The 19079-nt window shown below is 44.0% G+C and overlaps 1 protein-coding gene across 1 annotated transcript in view; it reads left to right on the top strand.

Moving 5' to 3' along the window:
• Positions 1-19079, top strand: part of map3k12 (mitogen-activated protein kinase kinase kinase 12) — a 55872-nt gene that overhangs the window by 15935 nt on the left and 20858 nt on the right. The window contains exons 9-10 of the mRNA XM_068028477.1: positions 15056-15172; positions 16983-17120. Of these exons, the coding sequence (XP_067884578.1) occupies positions 15056-15172; positions 16983-17120 (255 nt within the window). The remainder of the gene's footprint in view (positions 1-15055; positions 15173-16982; positions 17121-19079) is intronic.

Raw genomic sequence — 19079 nt, 5'->3', positions numbered from 1 at the left:
GTTTATATCGCAGTGTTTGTTAATCCGGTGATTCTGGTGTTTATATCGCAGTGTTTGTTAATCCGGGTGTTTATATCACAGTGTTTGTTAATCCGGGGATCCGGATGTTTATATCGCAGTGTTTGTTAATCTGGGGATTCTGGTGTTTATATCGCAGTGTTTGTTAATCTGGGGATCCCGGTGTTTATATCGCAGTGTTTGTTAATCCGGGCATTCTGGTGTTTATATCGCTGTGTTTGTTAATCCGGGGATCCGGATGTTTATATCGCAGTGTTTGTTAATCTGGGGATTCTGGTGTTTATATCGCAGTGTTTGTTAATCCGGTGATTCTGGTGTTTATATCGCAGTGTTTGTTAATCCGGTGATTCTGGTGTTTATATCACAGTGTTTGTTAATCTGGGGATTCTGGTGTTTATATCGCAGTGTTTGTTAATCCGGTGATTCTGGTGTTTATATCGCAGTGTTTGTTAATCCGGTGATTCTGGTGTTTATATCGCAGTGTTTGTTAATCTGGTGATTCTGGTGTTTATATCGCAGTGTTTGTTAATCTGGGGATTCTGGTGTTTATATCGCAGTGTTTGTTAATCCGGTGATTCTGGTGTTTATATCGCAGTGTTTGTTAATCTGGGGATCCCGGTGTTTATATCGCAGTGTTTGTTAATCTGGGGATCCCGGTGTTTATATCGCAGTGTTTGTTAATCCGGGGATTCTGGTGTTTATATCGCAGTGTTTGTTAATCCGGGGATCCGGATGTTTATATCGCAGTGTTTGTTAATCCGGGGATCCGGATGTTTATATCGCAGTGTTTGTTAATACGGGGATCCCGGTGTTTATATTGCAGTGTTTGTTAATCCGGGGATTCTGGTGTTTATATCGCAGTGTTTGTTAATCCAAGAGTTAATATCGCAGTGTGTGTTAATCCGGGTGTTTATATCGCAGTGTTTGTTAATCCGGTGATTCTGGTGTTTATATCGCAGTGTTTGTTAATCCAAGAGTTAATATCGCAGTGTGTGTTAATCCGGGTGTTTATATCGCAGTGTTTGTTAATCCGGTGATTCTGGTGTTTATATCGCAGTGTTTGTTAATCCAAGAGTTAATATCGCAGTGTGTGTTAATCCGGGTGTTTATATCGCAGTGTTTGTTAATCCGGTGATTCTGGTGTTTATATCGCAGTGTTTGTTAATCCGGGGATTCTGGTGTTTATATCGCAGTGTTTGTTAATCCAAGAGTTAATATCGCAGTGTGTGTTAATCCGGGTGTTTATATCGCAGTGTTTGTTAATCCGGTGATTCTGGTGTTTATATCGCAGTGTTTGTTAATCCGGTGATTCTGGTGTTTATATCACAGTGTTTGTTAATCCGGGGATTCTGGTGTTTATATCGCAGTGTTTGTTAATCCGGTGATTCTGGTGTTTATATCACAGTGTTTGTTAATCTGGGGATTCTGGTGTTTATATCGCAGTGTTTGTTAATCTGGGGATTCTGGTGTTTATATCGCAGTGTTTGTTAATCCGGGGATTCTGGTGTTTATATCGCAGTGTTTGCTAATCCGGTGATTCTGGTGTTTATATCACAGTGTTTGTTAATCCGGGGATTCTGGTGTTTATATCGCAGTGTTTGTTAATCCGGGGATTCTGGTGTTTATATCGCAGTGTTTGTTAATCCGGTGATTCTGGTGTTTATATCACAGTGTTTGTTAATCCGGGGATTCTGGTGTTTATATCGCAGTGTTTGTTAATCCGGGGATTCTGGTGTTTATATCGCAGTGTTTGTTAATCCGGTGATTCTGGTGTTTATATCACAGTGTTTGTTAATCTGGGGATTCTGGTGTTTATATCGCAGTGTTTGTTAATCTGGTGATTCTGGTGTTTATATCACAGTGTTTGTTAATCTGGTGATTCTGGTGTTTATATCGCAGTGTTTGTTAATCTGGGGATTCTGGTGTTTATATCACAGTGTTTGTTAATCTGGGGATTCTGGTGTTTATATCGCAGTGTTTGTTAATCTGGGGATTCTGGTGTTTATATCACAGTGTTTGTTAATCCGGTGATTCTGGTGTTTATATCACAGTGTTTGTTAATCTGGTGATTCTGGTGTTTATATCGCAGTGTTTGTTAATCCGGTGATTCTGGTGTTTATATCACAGTGTATGTTAATCTGGGGATTCTGGTGTTTATATCACAGTGTTTGTTAATCCGGTGATTCTGGTGTTTATATCGCAGTGTTTGTTAATCCGGGGATTCTGGTGTTTATATCACAGTGTTTGTTAATCTGGGGATTCTGGTGTTTATATCACAGTGTTTGTTAATCTGGAGATTCTGGTGTTTATATCGCAGTGTTTGTTAATCCGGGGATTCTGGTGTTTATATCGCAGTGTTTGTTAATCTGGGGATTCTGGTGTTTATATCGCAGTGTTTGTTAATCCGGGGATTCTGGTGTTTATATCGCAGTGTTTGTTAATCTGGTGATTCTGGTGTTTATATCGCAGTGTTTGTTAATCTGGGGATTCTGGTGTTTATATCGCAGTGTTTGTTAATCTGGTGATTCTGGTGTTTATATCGCAGTGTTTGTTAATCTGGTGATTCTGGTGTTTATATCACAGTGTTTGTTAATCTGGGGATTCTGGTGTTTATATTCCAGTGTTTGTTAATCTGGGGATTCTGGTGTTTATATCGCAGTGTTTGTTAATCTGGGGATTCTGGTGTTTATATCGCAGTGTTTGTTAATCTGGTGATTCTGGTGTTTATATTCCAGTGTTTGTTAATCTGGGGATTCTGGTGTTTATATCACAGTGTTTGTTAATCTGGTGATTCTGGTGTTTATATCACAGTGTTTGTTAATCTGGTGATTCTGGTGTTTATATCACAGTGTTTGTTAATCTGGGGATTCTGGTGTTTATATCGCAGTGTTTGTTAATCTGGTGATTCTGGTGTTTATATCGCAGTGTTTGTTAATCCGGGGATTCTGGTGTTTATATCGCAGTGTTTGTTAATCCGGTGATTCTGGTGTTTATATCACAGTGTTTGTTAATCTGGGGATTCTGGTGTTTATATCGCAGTGTTTGTTAATCCGGGGATTCTGGTGTTTATATCGCAGTGTTTGTTAATCCGGTGATTCTGGTGTTTATATCACAGTGTTTGTTAATCTGGGGATTCTGGTGTTTATATCGCAGTGTTTGTTAATCTGGGGATTCTGGTGTTTATATCGCAGTGTTTGTTAATCTGGTGATTCTGGTGTTTATATCACAGTGTTTGTTAATCTGGTGATTCTGGTGTTTATATCGCAGTGTTTGTTAATCTGGGGATTCTGGTGTTTATATCACAGTGTTTGTTAATCTGGGGATTCTGGTGTTTATATCGCAGTGTTTGTTAATCTGGGGATTCTGGTGTTTATATCACAGTGTTTGTTAATCCGGTGATTCTGGTGTTTATATCACAGTGTTTGTTAATCCGGTGATTCTGGTGTTTATATCGCAGTGTTTGTTAATCCGGTGATTCTGGTGTTTATATCACAGTGTATGTTAATCTGGGGATTCTGGTGTTTATATCACAGTGTTTGTTAATCCGGTGATTCTGGTGTTTATATCGCAGTGTTTGTTAATCCGGGGATTCTGGTGTTTATATCACAGTGTTTGTTAATCTGGGGATTCTGGTGTTTATATCACAGTGTTTGTTAATCTGGAGATTCTGGTGTTTATATCGCAGTGTTTGTTAATCCGGGGATTCTGGTGTTTATATCGCAGTGTTTGTTAATCTGGGGATTCTGGTGTTTATATCGCAGTGTTTGTTAATCCGGGGATTCTGGTGTTTATATCGCAGTGTTTGTTAATCTGGTGATTCTGGTGTTTATATCGCAGTGTTTGTTAATCTGGGGATTCTGGTGTTTATATCGCAGTGTTTGTTAATCTGGTGATTCTGGTGTTTATATCGCAGTGTTTGTTAATCTGGGGATTCTGGTGTTTATATCGCAGTGTTTGTTAATCTGGGGATTCTGGTGTTTATATCACAGTGTTTGTTAATCCGGTGATTCTGGTGTTTATATCACAGTGTTTGTTAATCTGGGGATTCTGGTGTTTATATCGCAGTGTTTGTTAATCTTTTGATTCTGGTGTTTATATCGCAGTGTTTGTTAATCTGGTGATTCTGGTGTTTATATCGCAGTGTTTGTTAATCTGGAGATTCTGGTGTTTATATTCCAGTGTTTGTTAATCTGGTGATTCTGGTGTTTATATTCCAGTGTTTGTTAATCTGGAGATTCTGGTGTTTATATCACAGTGTTTGTTAATCTGGGGATTCTGGTGTTTATATTCCAGTGTTTGTTAATCTGGAGATTCTGGTGTTTATATCACAGTGTTTGTTAATCTGGGGATCCCGGTGTTTATATCGCAGTGTTTGTTAATCTGGGGATTCTGGTGTTTATATCACAGTGTTTGTTAATCCGGGGATTCTGGTGTTTATATTCCAGTGTTTGTTAATCTGGAGATTCTGGTGTTTATATCACAGTGTTTGTTAATCTGGGGATTCTGGTGTTTATATTCCAGTGTTTGTTAATCCGGTGATTCTGGTGTTTATATCGCAGTGTTTGTTAATCTGGTGATTCTGGTGTTTATATCACAGTGTTTGTTAATCTGGGGATTCTGGTGTTTATATCGCAGTGTTTGTTAATCCGGTGATTCTGGTGTTTATATCGCAGTGTTTGTTAATCTGGTGATTCTGGTGTTTATATCACAGTGTTTGTTAATCTGGTGATTCTGGTGTTTATATCGCAGTGTTTGTTAATCTGGGGATTCTGGTGTTTATATCGCAGTGTTTGTTAATCCGGGGATTCTGGTGTTTATATCACAGTGTTTGTTAATCTGGAGATTCTGGTGTTTATATCGCAGTGTTTGTTAATCTGGGGATTCTGGTGTTTATATCACAGTGTTTGTTAATCTGGAGATTCTGGTGTTTATATCGCAGTGTTTGTTAATCTGGTGATTCTGGTGTTTATATCACAGTGTTTGTTAATCTGGTGATTCTGGTGTTTATATCGCAGTGTTTGTTAATCTGGAGATTCTGGTGTTTATATCGCAGTGTTTGTTAATCTGGGGATTCTGGTGTTTATATCGCAGTGTTTGTTAATCCGGGGATTCTGGTGTTTATATCACAGTGTTTGTTAATCTGGAGATTCTGGTGTTTATATCGCAGTGTTTGTTAATCTGGTGATTCTGGTGTTTATATCGCAGTGTTTGTTAATCTGGTGATTCTGGTGTTTATATCGCAGTGTTTGTTAATCTGGTGATTCTGGTGTTTATATCGCAGTGTTTGTTAATCCGGGGATTCTGGTGTTTATATTCCAGTGTTTGTTAATCTGGTGATTCTGGTGTTTATATTCCAGTGTTTGTTAATCTGGTGATTCTGGTGTTTATATTCCAGTGTTTGTTAATCTGGTGATTCTGGTGTTTATATCGCAGTGTTTGTTAATCTGGTGATTCTGGTGTTTATATCACAGTGTTTGTTAATCTGGTGATTCTGGTGTTTATATCGCAGTGTTTGTTAATCTGGGGATTCTGGTGTTTATATCGCAGTGTTTGTTAATCTGGGGATTCTGGTGTTTATATCGCAGTGTTTGTTAATCCGGGGATTCTGGTGTTTATATCGCAGTGTTTGTTAATCCGGTGATTCTGGTGTTTATATCGCAGTGTTTGTTAATCTGGTGATTCTGGTGTTTATATCGCAGTGTTTGTTAATCCGGGGATTCTGGTGTTTATATTCCAGTGTTTGTTAATCTGGTGATTCTGGTGTTTATATTCCAGTGTTTGTTAATCTGGGGATTCTGGTGTTTATATTCCAGTGTTTGTTAATCTGGTGATTCTGGTGTTTATATTCCAGTGTTTGTTAATCTGGGGATTCTGGTGTTTATATCGCAGTCTTTGTTAATCCAGGGATCGGGGTGTTTATATCGCGGTCCCAACTGTTTATATTGTGACACTGGGTGTTTATATATCGTCGTGCCAGGTGTTTATATTGTGACATTGGGTGTTTATATGTTGCGGTGCAGGTTGTTTATATTGTGACACTGGGTGTTTATATATGACGGTGCAGGGTATTTATATTGTGACACTGGGTGTTTATATATGACGGTGCAGGATGTTTATATTGTGACACTGGGTGTTTATATATGACGGTGCAGGGTGTTTATATTGTGACATTGGGTGTTTATATGTTGCGGTGCAGGGTATTTATATTGTGACATTGGGTGTTTATATGTTGCGGTGCGGGCTGTTTATATTGTGACATTGGGTGTTTATATATGACGGTGCAGGGTGTTTATATTGTGACATTGGGTGTTTATATGTTGCGGTGCAGGTTGTTTATATTGTGACACTGGGTGTTTATATATGACGGTGCAGGATGTTTATATTGTGACATTGGGTGTTTATATATCACTGTGCAGGGTGTTTATATTGTGACATTGGGTGTTTATATATGACGGTGCAGGGTATTTATATTGTGACATTGGGTGTTTATATATGACGGTGCAGGGTGTTTATATTGTGACATTGGGTGTTTATATGTTGCGGTGCAGGGTGTTTATATTGTGACATTGGGTGTTTATATATGACGGTGCTGGGTATTTATATTGTGACATTGGGTGTTTATATATGACGGTGCAGGGTATTTATATTGTGACACTGGGTGTTTATATATGACGGTGCAGGGTGTTTATATTGTGACATTGGGTGTTTATATGTTGCGGTGCAGGATGTTTATATTGTGACATTGGGTGTTTATATATGACGGTGCAGGGTGTTTATATTGTGACATTGGGTGTTTATATGTTGCGGTGCAGGATGTTTATATTGTGACACTGGGTGTTTATATATGACGGTGCAGGGTGTTTATATTGTGACATTGGGTGTTTATATGTTGCGGTGCAGGGTGTTTATATTGTGACACTGGGTGTTTATATATGACGGTGCAGGGTGTTTATATTGTGACACTGGGTGTTTATATATGACGGTGCAGGGTATTTATATTGTGACACTGGGTGTTTATATATGACGGTGCAGGGTGTTTATATTGTGACATTGGGTGTTTATATGTTGCGGTGCAGGATGTTTATATTGTGACATTGGGTGTTTATATATGACGGTGCAGGGTGTTTATATTGTGACATTGGGTGTTTATATGTTGCGGTGCAGGATGTTTATATTGTGACACTGGGTGTTTATATATGACGGTGCAGGGTGTTTATATTGTGACATTGGGTGTTTATATGTTGCGGTGCAGGGTGTTTATATTGTGACACTGGGTGTTTATATATGACGGTGCAGGGTGTTTATATTGTGACATTGGGTGTTTATATGTTGCGGTGCAGGGTGTTTATATTGTGACATTGGGTGTTTATATGTTGCGGTGCAGGTTGTTTATATTGTGACATTGGGTGTTTATATATGACGGTGCAGGTTGTTTATATTGTGACATTGGGTGTTTATATATGACGGTGCAGGGTATTTATATTGTGACACTGGGTGTTTATATATGACGGTGCAGGATGTTTATATTGTGACATTGGGTGTTTATATGTTGCGGTGCAGGTTGTTTATATTGTGACATTGGGTGTTTATATATGACGGTGCAGGTTGTTTATATTGTGACTTTGGGTGTTTATATATGACGGTGCAGGGTATTTATATTGTGACAGTGGGTGTTTATATATGACGGTGCAGGATGTTTATATTGTGACATTGGGTGTTTATATGTTGCGGTGCAGGTTGTTTATATTGTGACATTGGGTGTTTATATATGACGGTGCAGGGTATTTATATTGTGACACTGGGTGTTTATATATGACGGTGCAGGATGTTTATATTGTGACATTGGGTGTTTATATGTTGCGGTGCAGGTTGTTTATATTGTGACATTGGGTGTTTATATATGACGGTGCAGGTTGTTTATATTGTGACATTGGGTGTTTATATATGACGGTGCAGGGTGTTTATATTGTGACATTGGGTGTTTATATATGACGGTGCAGGGTGTTTATATTGTGACATTGGGTGTTTATATATGACGGTGCAGGGTGTTTATATTGTGACATTGGGTGTTTATATATCGCGGTGCGGGCTGTTTATATTGTGACATTGGATGTTTATATATGACGGTGCAGGGTGTTTATATTGTGACATTGGGTGTTTATATATGACGGTGCAGGGTGTTTATATTGTGACATTGGGTGTTTATATATCGCGGTGCGGGCTGTTTATATTGTGACATTGGATGTTTATATATCGCGGTGCGGGCTGTTTATATTGTGGCATTGGGTGTTTATCGCTGTGCGGAGTATTTATATTGTGACATTGGGTGTTTATATGTTGCGGTGCAGGTTGTTTATATTGTGACATTGGGTGTTTATATATCGTAGTGCCAGGTGTTTATATTGTGACATTGGGTGTTTATATATGACGGTGCCGGGTGTTTATATTGTGACATTGGGTGTTTATATATGACGGTGCCGGGTGTTTATATTGTGACATTGGGTGTTTATATATGACGGTGCAGGATGTTTATATTGTGGCATTGGGTGTTTATATATTGCTTTGCGGGGTGTTTATATTGTGACATTGGATGTTTATATATCGCGGTGCAGGTTGTTTATATTGTGACATTGGGTGTTTATATATGACGGTGCAGGTTGTTTATATTGTGACATTGGGTGTTTATATATGACGGTGCCGGGTGTTTATATTGTGACATTGGGTGTTTATATATGACGGTGCAGGATGTTTATATTGTGACATTGGGTGTTTATATATGACGGTGCAGGGTGTTTATATTGTGACATTGGGTGTTTATATATCGCGGTGCGGGCTGTTTATATTGTGACATTGGATGTTTATATATCGCGGTGCGGGCTGTTTATATTGTGGCATTGGGTGTTTATCGCTGTGCGGAGTATTTATATTGTGACATTGGGTGTTTATATGTTGCGGTGCAGGTTGTTTATATTGTGACATTGGGTGTTTATATATCGTAGTGCCAGGTGTTTATATTGTGACATTGGGTGTTTATATATGACGGTGCCGGGTGTTTATATTGTGACATTGGGTGTTTATATATGACGGTGCCGGGTGTTTATATTGTGACATTGGGTGTTTATATATGACGGTGCAGGATGTTTATATTGTGGCATTGGGTGTTTATATATTGCTTTGCGGGGTGTTTATATTGTGACACTGGGTGTTTATATGTTGCGGTGCAGGTTGTTTATATTGTGACATTGGGTGTTTATATATGACGGTGCAGGTTGTTTATATTGTGACATTGGGTGTTTATATATGACGGTGCCGGGTGTTTATATTGTGACATTGGGTGTTTATATATGACGGTGCAGGATGTTTATATTGTGACATTGGGTGTTTATATATCGTAGTGCCAGGTGTTTATATTGTGACATTGGGTGTTTATGTATCGCGGTGCGGGCTGTTTATATTGTGACACTGGGTGTTTATATATCACTGTGCCTGGTGTTTATATTGTGGCATTGGGTGTTTATATATCGCGGTGCGGGCTGTTTATATTGTGACACTGGGTGTTTATATATCACTGTGCCTGGTGTTTATATTGTGACATTGGGTGTTTATATGTTGCGGTGCAGGTTGTTTAGTTTAGTTTAGTTTAGTTTAGTTTAGAGACACAGCACCGAAACAGGCCCTTCGGCCCACCGAGTCTGTGCCACAGGGAGAACTTGCAAACTTCACACAGGCAGTACCCAGAATTGAACCCGGGTCGCTGGAGCTGTGAGGCTGCGGTGCTAACCACTGCACCACTGTGACAAACAACAGAGGGCCCAGCACCAATCCCTGCGGCACACCACTGGTTTATATTGTGACATTGGGTGTTTATATATGACGGTGCAGGGTGTTTATATTGTGACATTGGGTGTTTATATATGACGGTGCAGGGTGTTTATATTGTGACATTGGGTGTTTATATATGACGGTGCAGGGTGTTTATATTGTGACATTGGGTGTTTATATATGACGGTGCAGGTTGTTTATATTGTGACATTGGGTGTTTATATATGACGGTGCAGGTTGTTTATATTGTGACATTGGGTGTTTATATATGACGGTGCAGGGTGTTTATATTGTGACATTGGGTGTTTATATATGACGGTGCAGGGTGTTTATATTGTGACATTGGGTGTTTATATATCACTGTGCCTGGTGTTTATATTGTGGCATTGGGTGTTTATATATCGCGGTGCAGGATGTTTATATTGTGACATTGGGTGTTTATATATCGCGGTGCGGGCTGTTTATATTGTGACACTGGGTGTTTATATATCACTGTGCCTGGTGTTTATATTGTGGCATTGGGTGTTTATCGCTGTGCGGAGTATTTATATTGTGACATTGGGTGTTTATATGTTGCGGTGCAGGTTGTTTATATTGTGACATTGGGTGTTTATATGTTGCGGTGCAGGTTGTTTATATTGTGACATTGGGTGTTTATATATGACGGTGCAGGGTGTTTATATTGTGACACTGGGTGTTTATATATGACGGTGCAGGGTGTTTATATTGTGACATTGGGTGTTTATATATGACGGTGCAGGTTGTTTATATTGTGACATTGGGTGTTTATATATGACGGTGCAGGTTGTTTATATTGTGACATTGGGTGTTTATATATGACGGTGCAGGGTGTTTATATTGTGACATTGGGTGTTTATATATGACGGTGCAGGGTGTTTATATTGTGACATTGGGTGTTTATATATGACGGTGCAGGATGTTTATATTGTGACACTGGGTGTTTATATATCACTGTGCCAGGTGTTTATATTGTGGCTTTGGGTGTTTATCGCTGTGCGGAGTATTTATATTGTGACATTAGGTGTTTATATATCACTGTGCAGGGTGTTTATATATTGCAGTGCAGGGTATTTATATTGTGGCATTGGGTGTTTATATGTTGCGGTGCAGGGTGTTTATATTGTGACATTGGGTGTTTATATGTTGCGGTGCAGGGTGTTTATATTGTGACATTGGGTGTTTATATAGCGCGGGGCAGGGTGTTTATATTGTGACATTGGGTGTTTATATGTCGCGGTGCCGGGTGTTTATATTGTGACATTGGGTGTTTATATATCGTGGTGCAGGGTGTTTATATTGTGACATTGGGTCTTTATATGTCGCGGTGCCGGGTGTTTATATTGTGACACTGGGTGTTTATATATCTTGGTGCAGGGTGTTTATATTATGACATTGGGTCTTTATATGTCGCGGTGCCGGGTGTTTATATTGTGACACTGGGTGTTTATATAGCGCAGTGCAGGGTGTTTATATTGTGACATTGGGTGTTTATATATCGTAGTGCAGGGTGTTTATATTATGACATTGAGTCTTTATATGTCGCGGTGCCGGGTGTTTATATTGTGACATTGGGTGTTTATATATCGTGGTGCAGGGTGCTTATATTATGACATTGGGTCTTTATATGTCGCGGTGCCGGGTGTTTATATTTTGACACTGGGTGTTTATATATCGTGGTGCAGGGTGTTTATATTATGACATTGGGTGTTTATATGTCGCGGTGCAGGGTGTTTACAAAGAAAATTACAGCACAGGAACAGGCCCTTCGGCCCTCCAAGCCTGCCCCAATCCAGATCCTCTACCTAAACATGTCGCCTATTTTCTAAGGGTCTGTATCTCTTTGCTTCCTGCCCATTCATGTATCTGTCTAGATACATCTTAAAAGACGCTATCGTGCCCGCGGCTCCCACCACTCTCTGCGTAAAGAAATTTCCACGCATATCCCCCCTAAACATTTCCCCTCTCACTTTGAACTCGTGACCCCTAGTAATTGAATCCCTCACTCTGGGAAAAAGCTTCTTGCTATCCACCCTGTCTATACCTCTTTTTTTTTAGAACATTACAGCGCAGTACAGGCCCTTCGGCCCTCGATGTTGCGCCGACCTGTGAAACCATCTGACCTACACTATTCCATTTTCATCCATGTGTCTATCCAATGACCACTTAAATGCCCTTAAAGTTGGCGAATCTACTACTGCTGCAGGCAGGGCGTTCCACGCCCCTACTACTCTCTGAGTAAAGAAACTACCTCTCACATCTGTCCTATATCTATCACCCCTCAACTTAAAGCTATGTCCCCTCGTGTTTGCCATCACCATCCGAGGAAAAAGACGCTCACTATCCACCCTATCTAACCCTCTGATTATCTTATATGTCTCTATTAAGTCACCTTTCCTCCTCCTTCTCTCCAACGAAAACAACCTCAAGTCCCTCAGCCTTTCCTCGTAAGACCTTCCCTCCATACCAGGCAACATCCTAGTAAATCTCCTCTGCACCCTTTCCATAGCTTCCACATCCTTCCTATAATTCGGTGACCAGAACTGCACGCAATACTCAAGGTGCGGCCTCACCAGAGTTTTGTACAGCTGCAGCATGACCTCGTGGCTCCGAAACTCGATCCCCCTACTAATAAAAGCTAACACACCATATGCCTTCTTAACAGCCCTATTAACCTGGGTAGCAACTTTCAGGGATTTATGTACCTGGATACCAAGATCTCTCTGTTCATCTACAGTACCAAGAATCCTCCCATTAGCCCAGTAAACTGCATTCCTGTTACTCCTTCCAAAGTGAATCACCTCACACTTTTCCGCATTAAACTCCATTTGCCATCTCTCAGCCCAGCTCTGCAGCCTATCTATGTCTCTCTGTACCCGACAACATCCTTCGGCACTATCCACAACTCCACCGACCTTAGTGTCATCTGCAAATTTACTAACCCACCCTTCTACACCCTCTTCCAGGTCATTTATAAAAATGACAAACAGCAGTGGCCCCAAAACAGATCCTTGCGGTACACCACTAGTAACTAAACTCCAGGATGAACATTTGCCATCAACCACCACCCTCTGTCTTCTTTCAGCTAGCCAATTTCTGATCCAAAGCTCTAAATCACCTTCAACCCCATACTTGCGTATTTTCTGCAATAGCCTACCGTGGGGAACCTTATCAAACGCCTTACTGAAATCCATATACACCACATCCACTGCTTTACCCTCATCCACCTGTTTGGTCACCTTCTCGAAAAACTCAATAAGGTTTGTGAGGCACGACCTACCCGTCACAAAACCGTGCTGACTATCGCTAATGAACTTATTCTTTTCAAGATGATTATAAATCCTGTCTCTTATAACCTTTTCCAACATTTTACCCACAACCGAAGTAAGGCTCACAGGTCTATAATTACCAGGGCTGTCTCTACTCCCCTTCTTGAACAAGGGGACAACATTTGCAATCCTCCAGTCTTCCGGCACTATTCCTGTCGACAATGACGACATAAAGATCAAGGACAAAGGCTCTGCAATCTCCTCCCTAGCTTCCCAGAGAATCCTAGGATAAATCCCATCTGGCCCAGGGGACTTATCTATTTTCACACTTTCCAAATCTCATGATTTTGTACACCTCAATCAGGTCCCCCCTCAACCTCCGTCTTTCTAATGAAAATAATCCTAATCTACCCAACCTCTCTTCATAGCTAGCGCCCTCCATACCAGGCAACATCCTGGTGAACCTCCTCTGCACCCTCTCCAAAGCATCTACATCCTTTTGGTAATGTGGCGACCAGAACTGCACGCAGTATTCCAAATGTGGCCGAACCAAAGTCCTATACAACTGTAACATGACCTGCCAACTCTTGTACTCAATACCCCGTCCGATGAAGGAAAGCATGCCGTATGCCTTCTTGACCACTCTATTTACCTGCGTTGCCACCTTCAGGGAACAATGGACCTGAACACCCAAATCTCTCTGGACATCAATTTTCCCCAGGACTTTTCCATTTACTGTATAGTTCACTCTTGAATTGGATCTTCCAAAATGCATCACCTCGCATTTTCCCTGATTGAACTCCATCTGCCATTTCTCTGCCCAACTCTCCAATCTATCTATATTCTGCTGTATTCTCTGACAGTCCCCTTCACTATCTGCTACTCCACCAATCTTAGTGTCGTCTGCAAACTTGCTAATCAGACCACCTATACTTTCCTCCAAATCATTTATGTATATCACAAACAACAGTGGTCCCAGCACGGATCCCTGTGGAACACCACTGGTCACACGTCTCCATTTTGAGAAACTCCCTTCTACTGCTACTCTCTGTCTCCTGTTGCCCAGCCAGTTCTTTATCCATCTAGCTATTACACCCTGGACCCCATGCGCCTTCACTTTCTCCATCAGCCTACCATGGGGAACCTTATCAAACGTCTTACTGAGGTCCATGTATATGACATCTACAGCCCTTCCCTCATCAATCAACTTTGTCACTTCCTCAAAGAATTCTATTAAGTTGGTAAGACATGACCTTCCCTGCACAAAACCATGTTGCCTATCACTGATAAGCCCATTTTCTTCCAGATGGGAATAGATCCTATCCCTCAGTATCTTCTCCAGCAGCTTCCCTACCACTGATGTCAGGCTCACCGGTCTATAATTACCTGGATTATCCCTGCTACCCTTCTTAAACAAGGGGACAACATTAGCAATTCTCCAGTCCTCCGGGACCTCACCCGTGTTTAAGGATGTTGCAAAGATATCTGTTAAGGCCCCAGCTATTTCCTCTCTCGCTTCCCACAGTAACCTGGGATAGATCCCATCCGGACCTGGGGACTTGTCCACCTTAATGCCTTTTAGAATACCCAACACTTCCTCCCTCCTTATGCCGACTTGACCTAGAGTAATCAAACATCTGTTCCTAACCTCAACATCCGTCATGTCCCTCTCCTCGGTGAATACCGATGCAAAGTACTCGTTTAGAATCTCGTTTATATATCGTGGTGCAGGCTGTTTATATTGTGACATTGGGTGTTTATATATCACTGTGCCGGGTGTCTATATTGTGACACTGGGTGTGTATACGTCGTGGTGCCGGGTGTTTATCTCATGACAGTGGGTGTTAATATGTCGTGGTGAAGGGTGTTTATGTTGTGACATCGCGGTGACGGGTGTTTACTGATCACACTCTGTTCCGGGTTTCCAGGCACGCGCTCGATATCCGGGAACACTATGAGCGGAAGCTGGAAAGAGCCAACAATCTGTACATGGAGCTCAACGCTGTGATGTTACAGCTGGAGTTAAAGGAACGAGAGCTCCTGAGGTGAGGTGCTTTCGACAACCAGCTTCAGTTAACTGCAGCCCAACCCTCCCTCCCCCGCTCCTTTCCCACCCCCCCCCCCCCGCTCCCTTTCACCACCCCCACCCCCACCACCTCCTCGTGATCTCCTTTCCTCCCTCCCTCCCCGTGAGTTTGGCCAATAACCACTGTTCGCTCTCTCTACTTCAACCTGATTTTCTCTCTCTCTCTCTCTCCCTCCTTTAACACGCTTGATTGACACCCCGTCACCCACCTTCAACATTCACTCCCTCCACCACCGATGCACAGCGGCAGCAGTGTGTACCATCTACAAGATGCACTGCAGCAACCCACCAAGTCTCCTTCGACAGCGCCGCCCAAACCCGCGACCTCTACCACCTCGAAGGACAAGGGCAGCAGGCACAGCGGGAACACCACCACCTGCAAGTTCCCCTCCAAGTCACACACCATCCTGACTTGGAACTATATCGGCCGGTCCTTCACTGTCGCTGGGTCAAAATCCTGGAACTCCCTTCCTAACAGCACTGTGGGTGTCACCTACCCCACACGGACTGCAGCGGTTCAAGAAGGCAGCTCACCACCACCTTCTCAAGGGCAATTAGGGATGGGCAATAAATGCTGGCCCGGCCAGTGACCCCCACAACCCATGAACGAATAAAAACAAAACGTGTGTGTGTCTCTCTCCAGCTGTCTCTGTTTTCATTCAGATCTCTCACTCTCCTTCAAACCCCCCATTGCTTGCTCTCTCTCTCTCTCTCTCGCGCTCTGGCTCGCACTCTGTCTCTTTCTCTCTCTCTCTCTGTTTCGCTCCCTCTCTCTGTCTCTCTTTCTCTTTGTCTGTCTGTATATCTCTCTCTCTATCTCTCTCTCTGTCTTGCTCCCTCTGTTTCTGTCTCTGTCTGTCTGTCTCTGTCTCTCTCCCTCTCACGCTCCCTCTCTCTGTCTCTCTTTCTCTTTGTCTGTCTGTATATCTCTCTCTCTATCTCTCTCTCTGTCTTGCTCCCTCTGTTTCTGTCTCTGTCTGTCTGTCTCTGTCTCTCTCCCTCTCATGCACCGACTCTCTCGGTGTCTCTCTTTCTCCCTCTGTCTGTCTCTCTCTCGCTCCCTCTCTCTCTCTCTCTCTCGCTCCCTCTCTCTCTCTGTCTCTCTTTCTGTCTCTGTCTGTCTGTCTCCCTCTCACGCTCCCTCTCTCCATCTCTCTCTCTCTGTCTGTCTCTCTCTCGGTTTCTGTCTCTGTGTCTCTCTGTCTGTCTCTCTCTGTCTGTCTCTCTCTCATGCACCATCTCGCTCTGTCTCTCTTTCTCTTTGTCTGTCTGTATATCTCTCTCTCTGTCTTGCTCCCTCTCTGTCTGTCTCTGTCTCTCTCTCTGTTTCTGTCTCTGTGTCTCTCTGTCTGTCTCTGTCTGTCTGTCTCCCTCTCACGCTCCCTCTCTCCATCTCTCTCTCTCTGTCTGTCTCTCTCTCTGTTTCTGTCTCTGTCTGGCTCTGTCTCTGTCTCTCTCCCTCTCATGCTCACTCTTTCTCTCTGTCTCTGTCTGTCTGTCTGTCTGTCTCTCGCTCCCTCTCTCTCTGTGTGTGTCTCTCTCTCTCTGTCTGTCTGTCTCTCTCTCACTCTGTGTCTCTCACTCTGTGTCTCTCTCTCTGTGTCTCTCTCTCTCTGTGTCTCTCTCTCTGTGTCTCTCACTCTGTGTCTCTCACTCTGTGTCTCTCTCTGTGTCTGTCTGTCTCTCTCTCACGCTCCATCTCTCGCGCTCGCTCCCCCCCCCCCCTTTAACCCCGATTCTCTTTTGAAGGTTTGTTTTCCTCTTTGCAGACGGGAACAAGCTTTGGACAAGTCCTGTCCTGGGATTTTCAAGCCTCAATCTGTCCGCTCGCTGGTCCACGCGAACTCTGTCGAGAAGCTTCTGAAGAAACGGCACACGGCGCAGACGCCACCGGGTCAAGGCAAAAGGTCAGCAGGTCAGGGGTCACAGTGAAAGGCCAGCGGTCCGCTGGTCATCGGACCATACGTTCACAGAAAAAGGGGTCACTCCATCCATGGTGCCTGTACCACAGCTTATCTGTCAGAGTGAAGGGAGGGGCTGGACCCCAATACTGAGTGAGAGGGAGGGCTGGCCCCAATACTGAGTGAGAGGAGGGGCTGGACCCTAATACTGAGTGAGAGGAGGGGCTGGACTCCAATACTGAGTGAGGGGGGCTGAACCCCAATACTGAGTGAGAGGAGGGGCTGGACCCCAATACTGAGTGAGAGGGAGGGGCTGGCCCCAATACTGAGTGAGAGGGGCTGGACCCTAATACTGAGTGAGAGGAGGGGCTGGACCCTAATACTGAGTGAGAGGAGGGGCTGGACTCCAATACTGAGTGAGGGGGGCTGAACCCCAATACTGAGTGAGAGGAGGGGCTGGACCCTAATACTGAGTGAGAGGAGGGGCTGGACCCTAATACTGAGTGAGAGGAGGGGCTGGACCCTAATACTGAGTGAGAGGGGCTGGACCCTAATACTGAGTGAGAGGAGGGTCTGGACCCTAATACTGAGTGAGAGGAGGGGCTGGACTCCAATACTGAGTGAGGGGGGCTGAACCCCAATACTGAGTGAGAGGAGGGGCTGGACCCCAATACTGAGTGAGAGGGAGGGCTGGCCCCAATACTGAGTGAGAGGAGGGGCTGGACCCCAATACTGAGTGGGGAGTAGGGGTGATCCCCAATACTGAGTGGGAAGGGGGCTGAACCCCAATACTGATTGAGAGGAGGAGCTGGACCCCAATACTGAGTGAGAGGAGGGGCTGGACTCCAATACTGAGTGAGGGGGGCTGGACCCCAATACTGAGTGAGAGGAGGAGCTGGACCCCAATACTGAGTGAGGGGAGGGGCTGGCCCCAATACTGAGTGAGAGGGGCTGGACCCTAATACTGAGTGAGAGGAGGGGCTGGACCCCAATACTGAGTGAGGGGGGGCTGGACCCCAATACTGAGTGAGGGGGGGCTGGACCCCAATACTGAGTGAGTGGGGCTGGACCCCAATACTGAGTGGGAGGGGGGCTGAACCCCAGTACTGAGTGAGAGGAGGGTCTGGACCCTAATACTGAGTGAGAGGAGGAGCTGGACCCCAATACTGAGTGAGAGGGGGGCTGAACCCCAATACTGAGTGAGAGGGGGGCTGAATCCTAATACTGAGTGAGAGGAGGAGCTGGACCCCAATACGGAGTGAGAGGGGCTGGACCCCAATACTGAGTGAGGGGGAGGGGCTGACCCCAATACTGAGTGAGAGGGGCTGGACCCTAATACGGAGTGAGAGGAGGGGCTGGACCCCAATATGGAGTGAGAGCGGCTGGACCCCAATACTGAGTGAGGGGGAGGGGCTGACCCCAATACTGAGTGAGAGGGGCTGGACCCTAATACTGAGTGAGAGGAGGGGCTGGACCCCAATACGGAGTGAGGGGGGCTGAACCCCAATACTGAGTGAGAGGAGGAGCTGGACCCCAATACTGAGTGAGGGGGAGGGGCTGGTCCCAATACTGAGTGAGAGGGGCTGGACCCCAATACTGAGTGAGAGGAGGGGCTGGACCCCAATACTGAGTGAGAGGAGGAGCTGGACCTCAATACTGAGTGAGAGGAGGAGCTGGACCCCAATACGGAGTGAGAGGGGCTGAACCCCAATACTGAGTGAGGGGGAGGGGCTGGACCGCAATACTGAGTGAGAGGGGCTGGCCCCAATACTGAGTGAGAGGGGCTGGACCCTAATACTGAGTGAGAGGAGGGGCTGGACCCCAATACTGAGTGAGAGGAGGGGCTGGACCCCAATACTGAGTGAGAGGAGGGGCTGGACCCCAATACTGAGTGAGAGGAGGGGCTGGACCCCAATACTGAGTGAGAGGAGGGGCTGAACCCCAATACTGAGTGGGAGGGGGGCT

The sequence above is a fragment of the Heterodontus francisci genome, unplaced genomic scaffold, assembly GCF_036365525.1.
Source record: "Heterodontus francisci isolate sHetFra1 unplaced genomic scaffold, sHetFra1.hap1 HAP1_SCAFFOLD_1445, whole genome shotgun sequence".
NCBI lineage: Eukaryota > Metazoa > Chordata > Chondrichthyes > Heterodontiformes > Heterodontidae > Heterodontus > Heterodontus francisci.
Note: the sequence above shows the minus strand (reverse complement) of the source record. Positions and strands in the feature narration are given on the sequence as shown.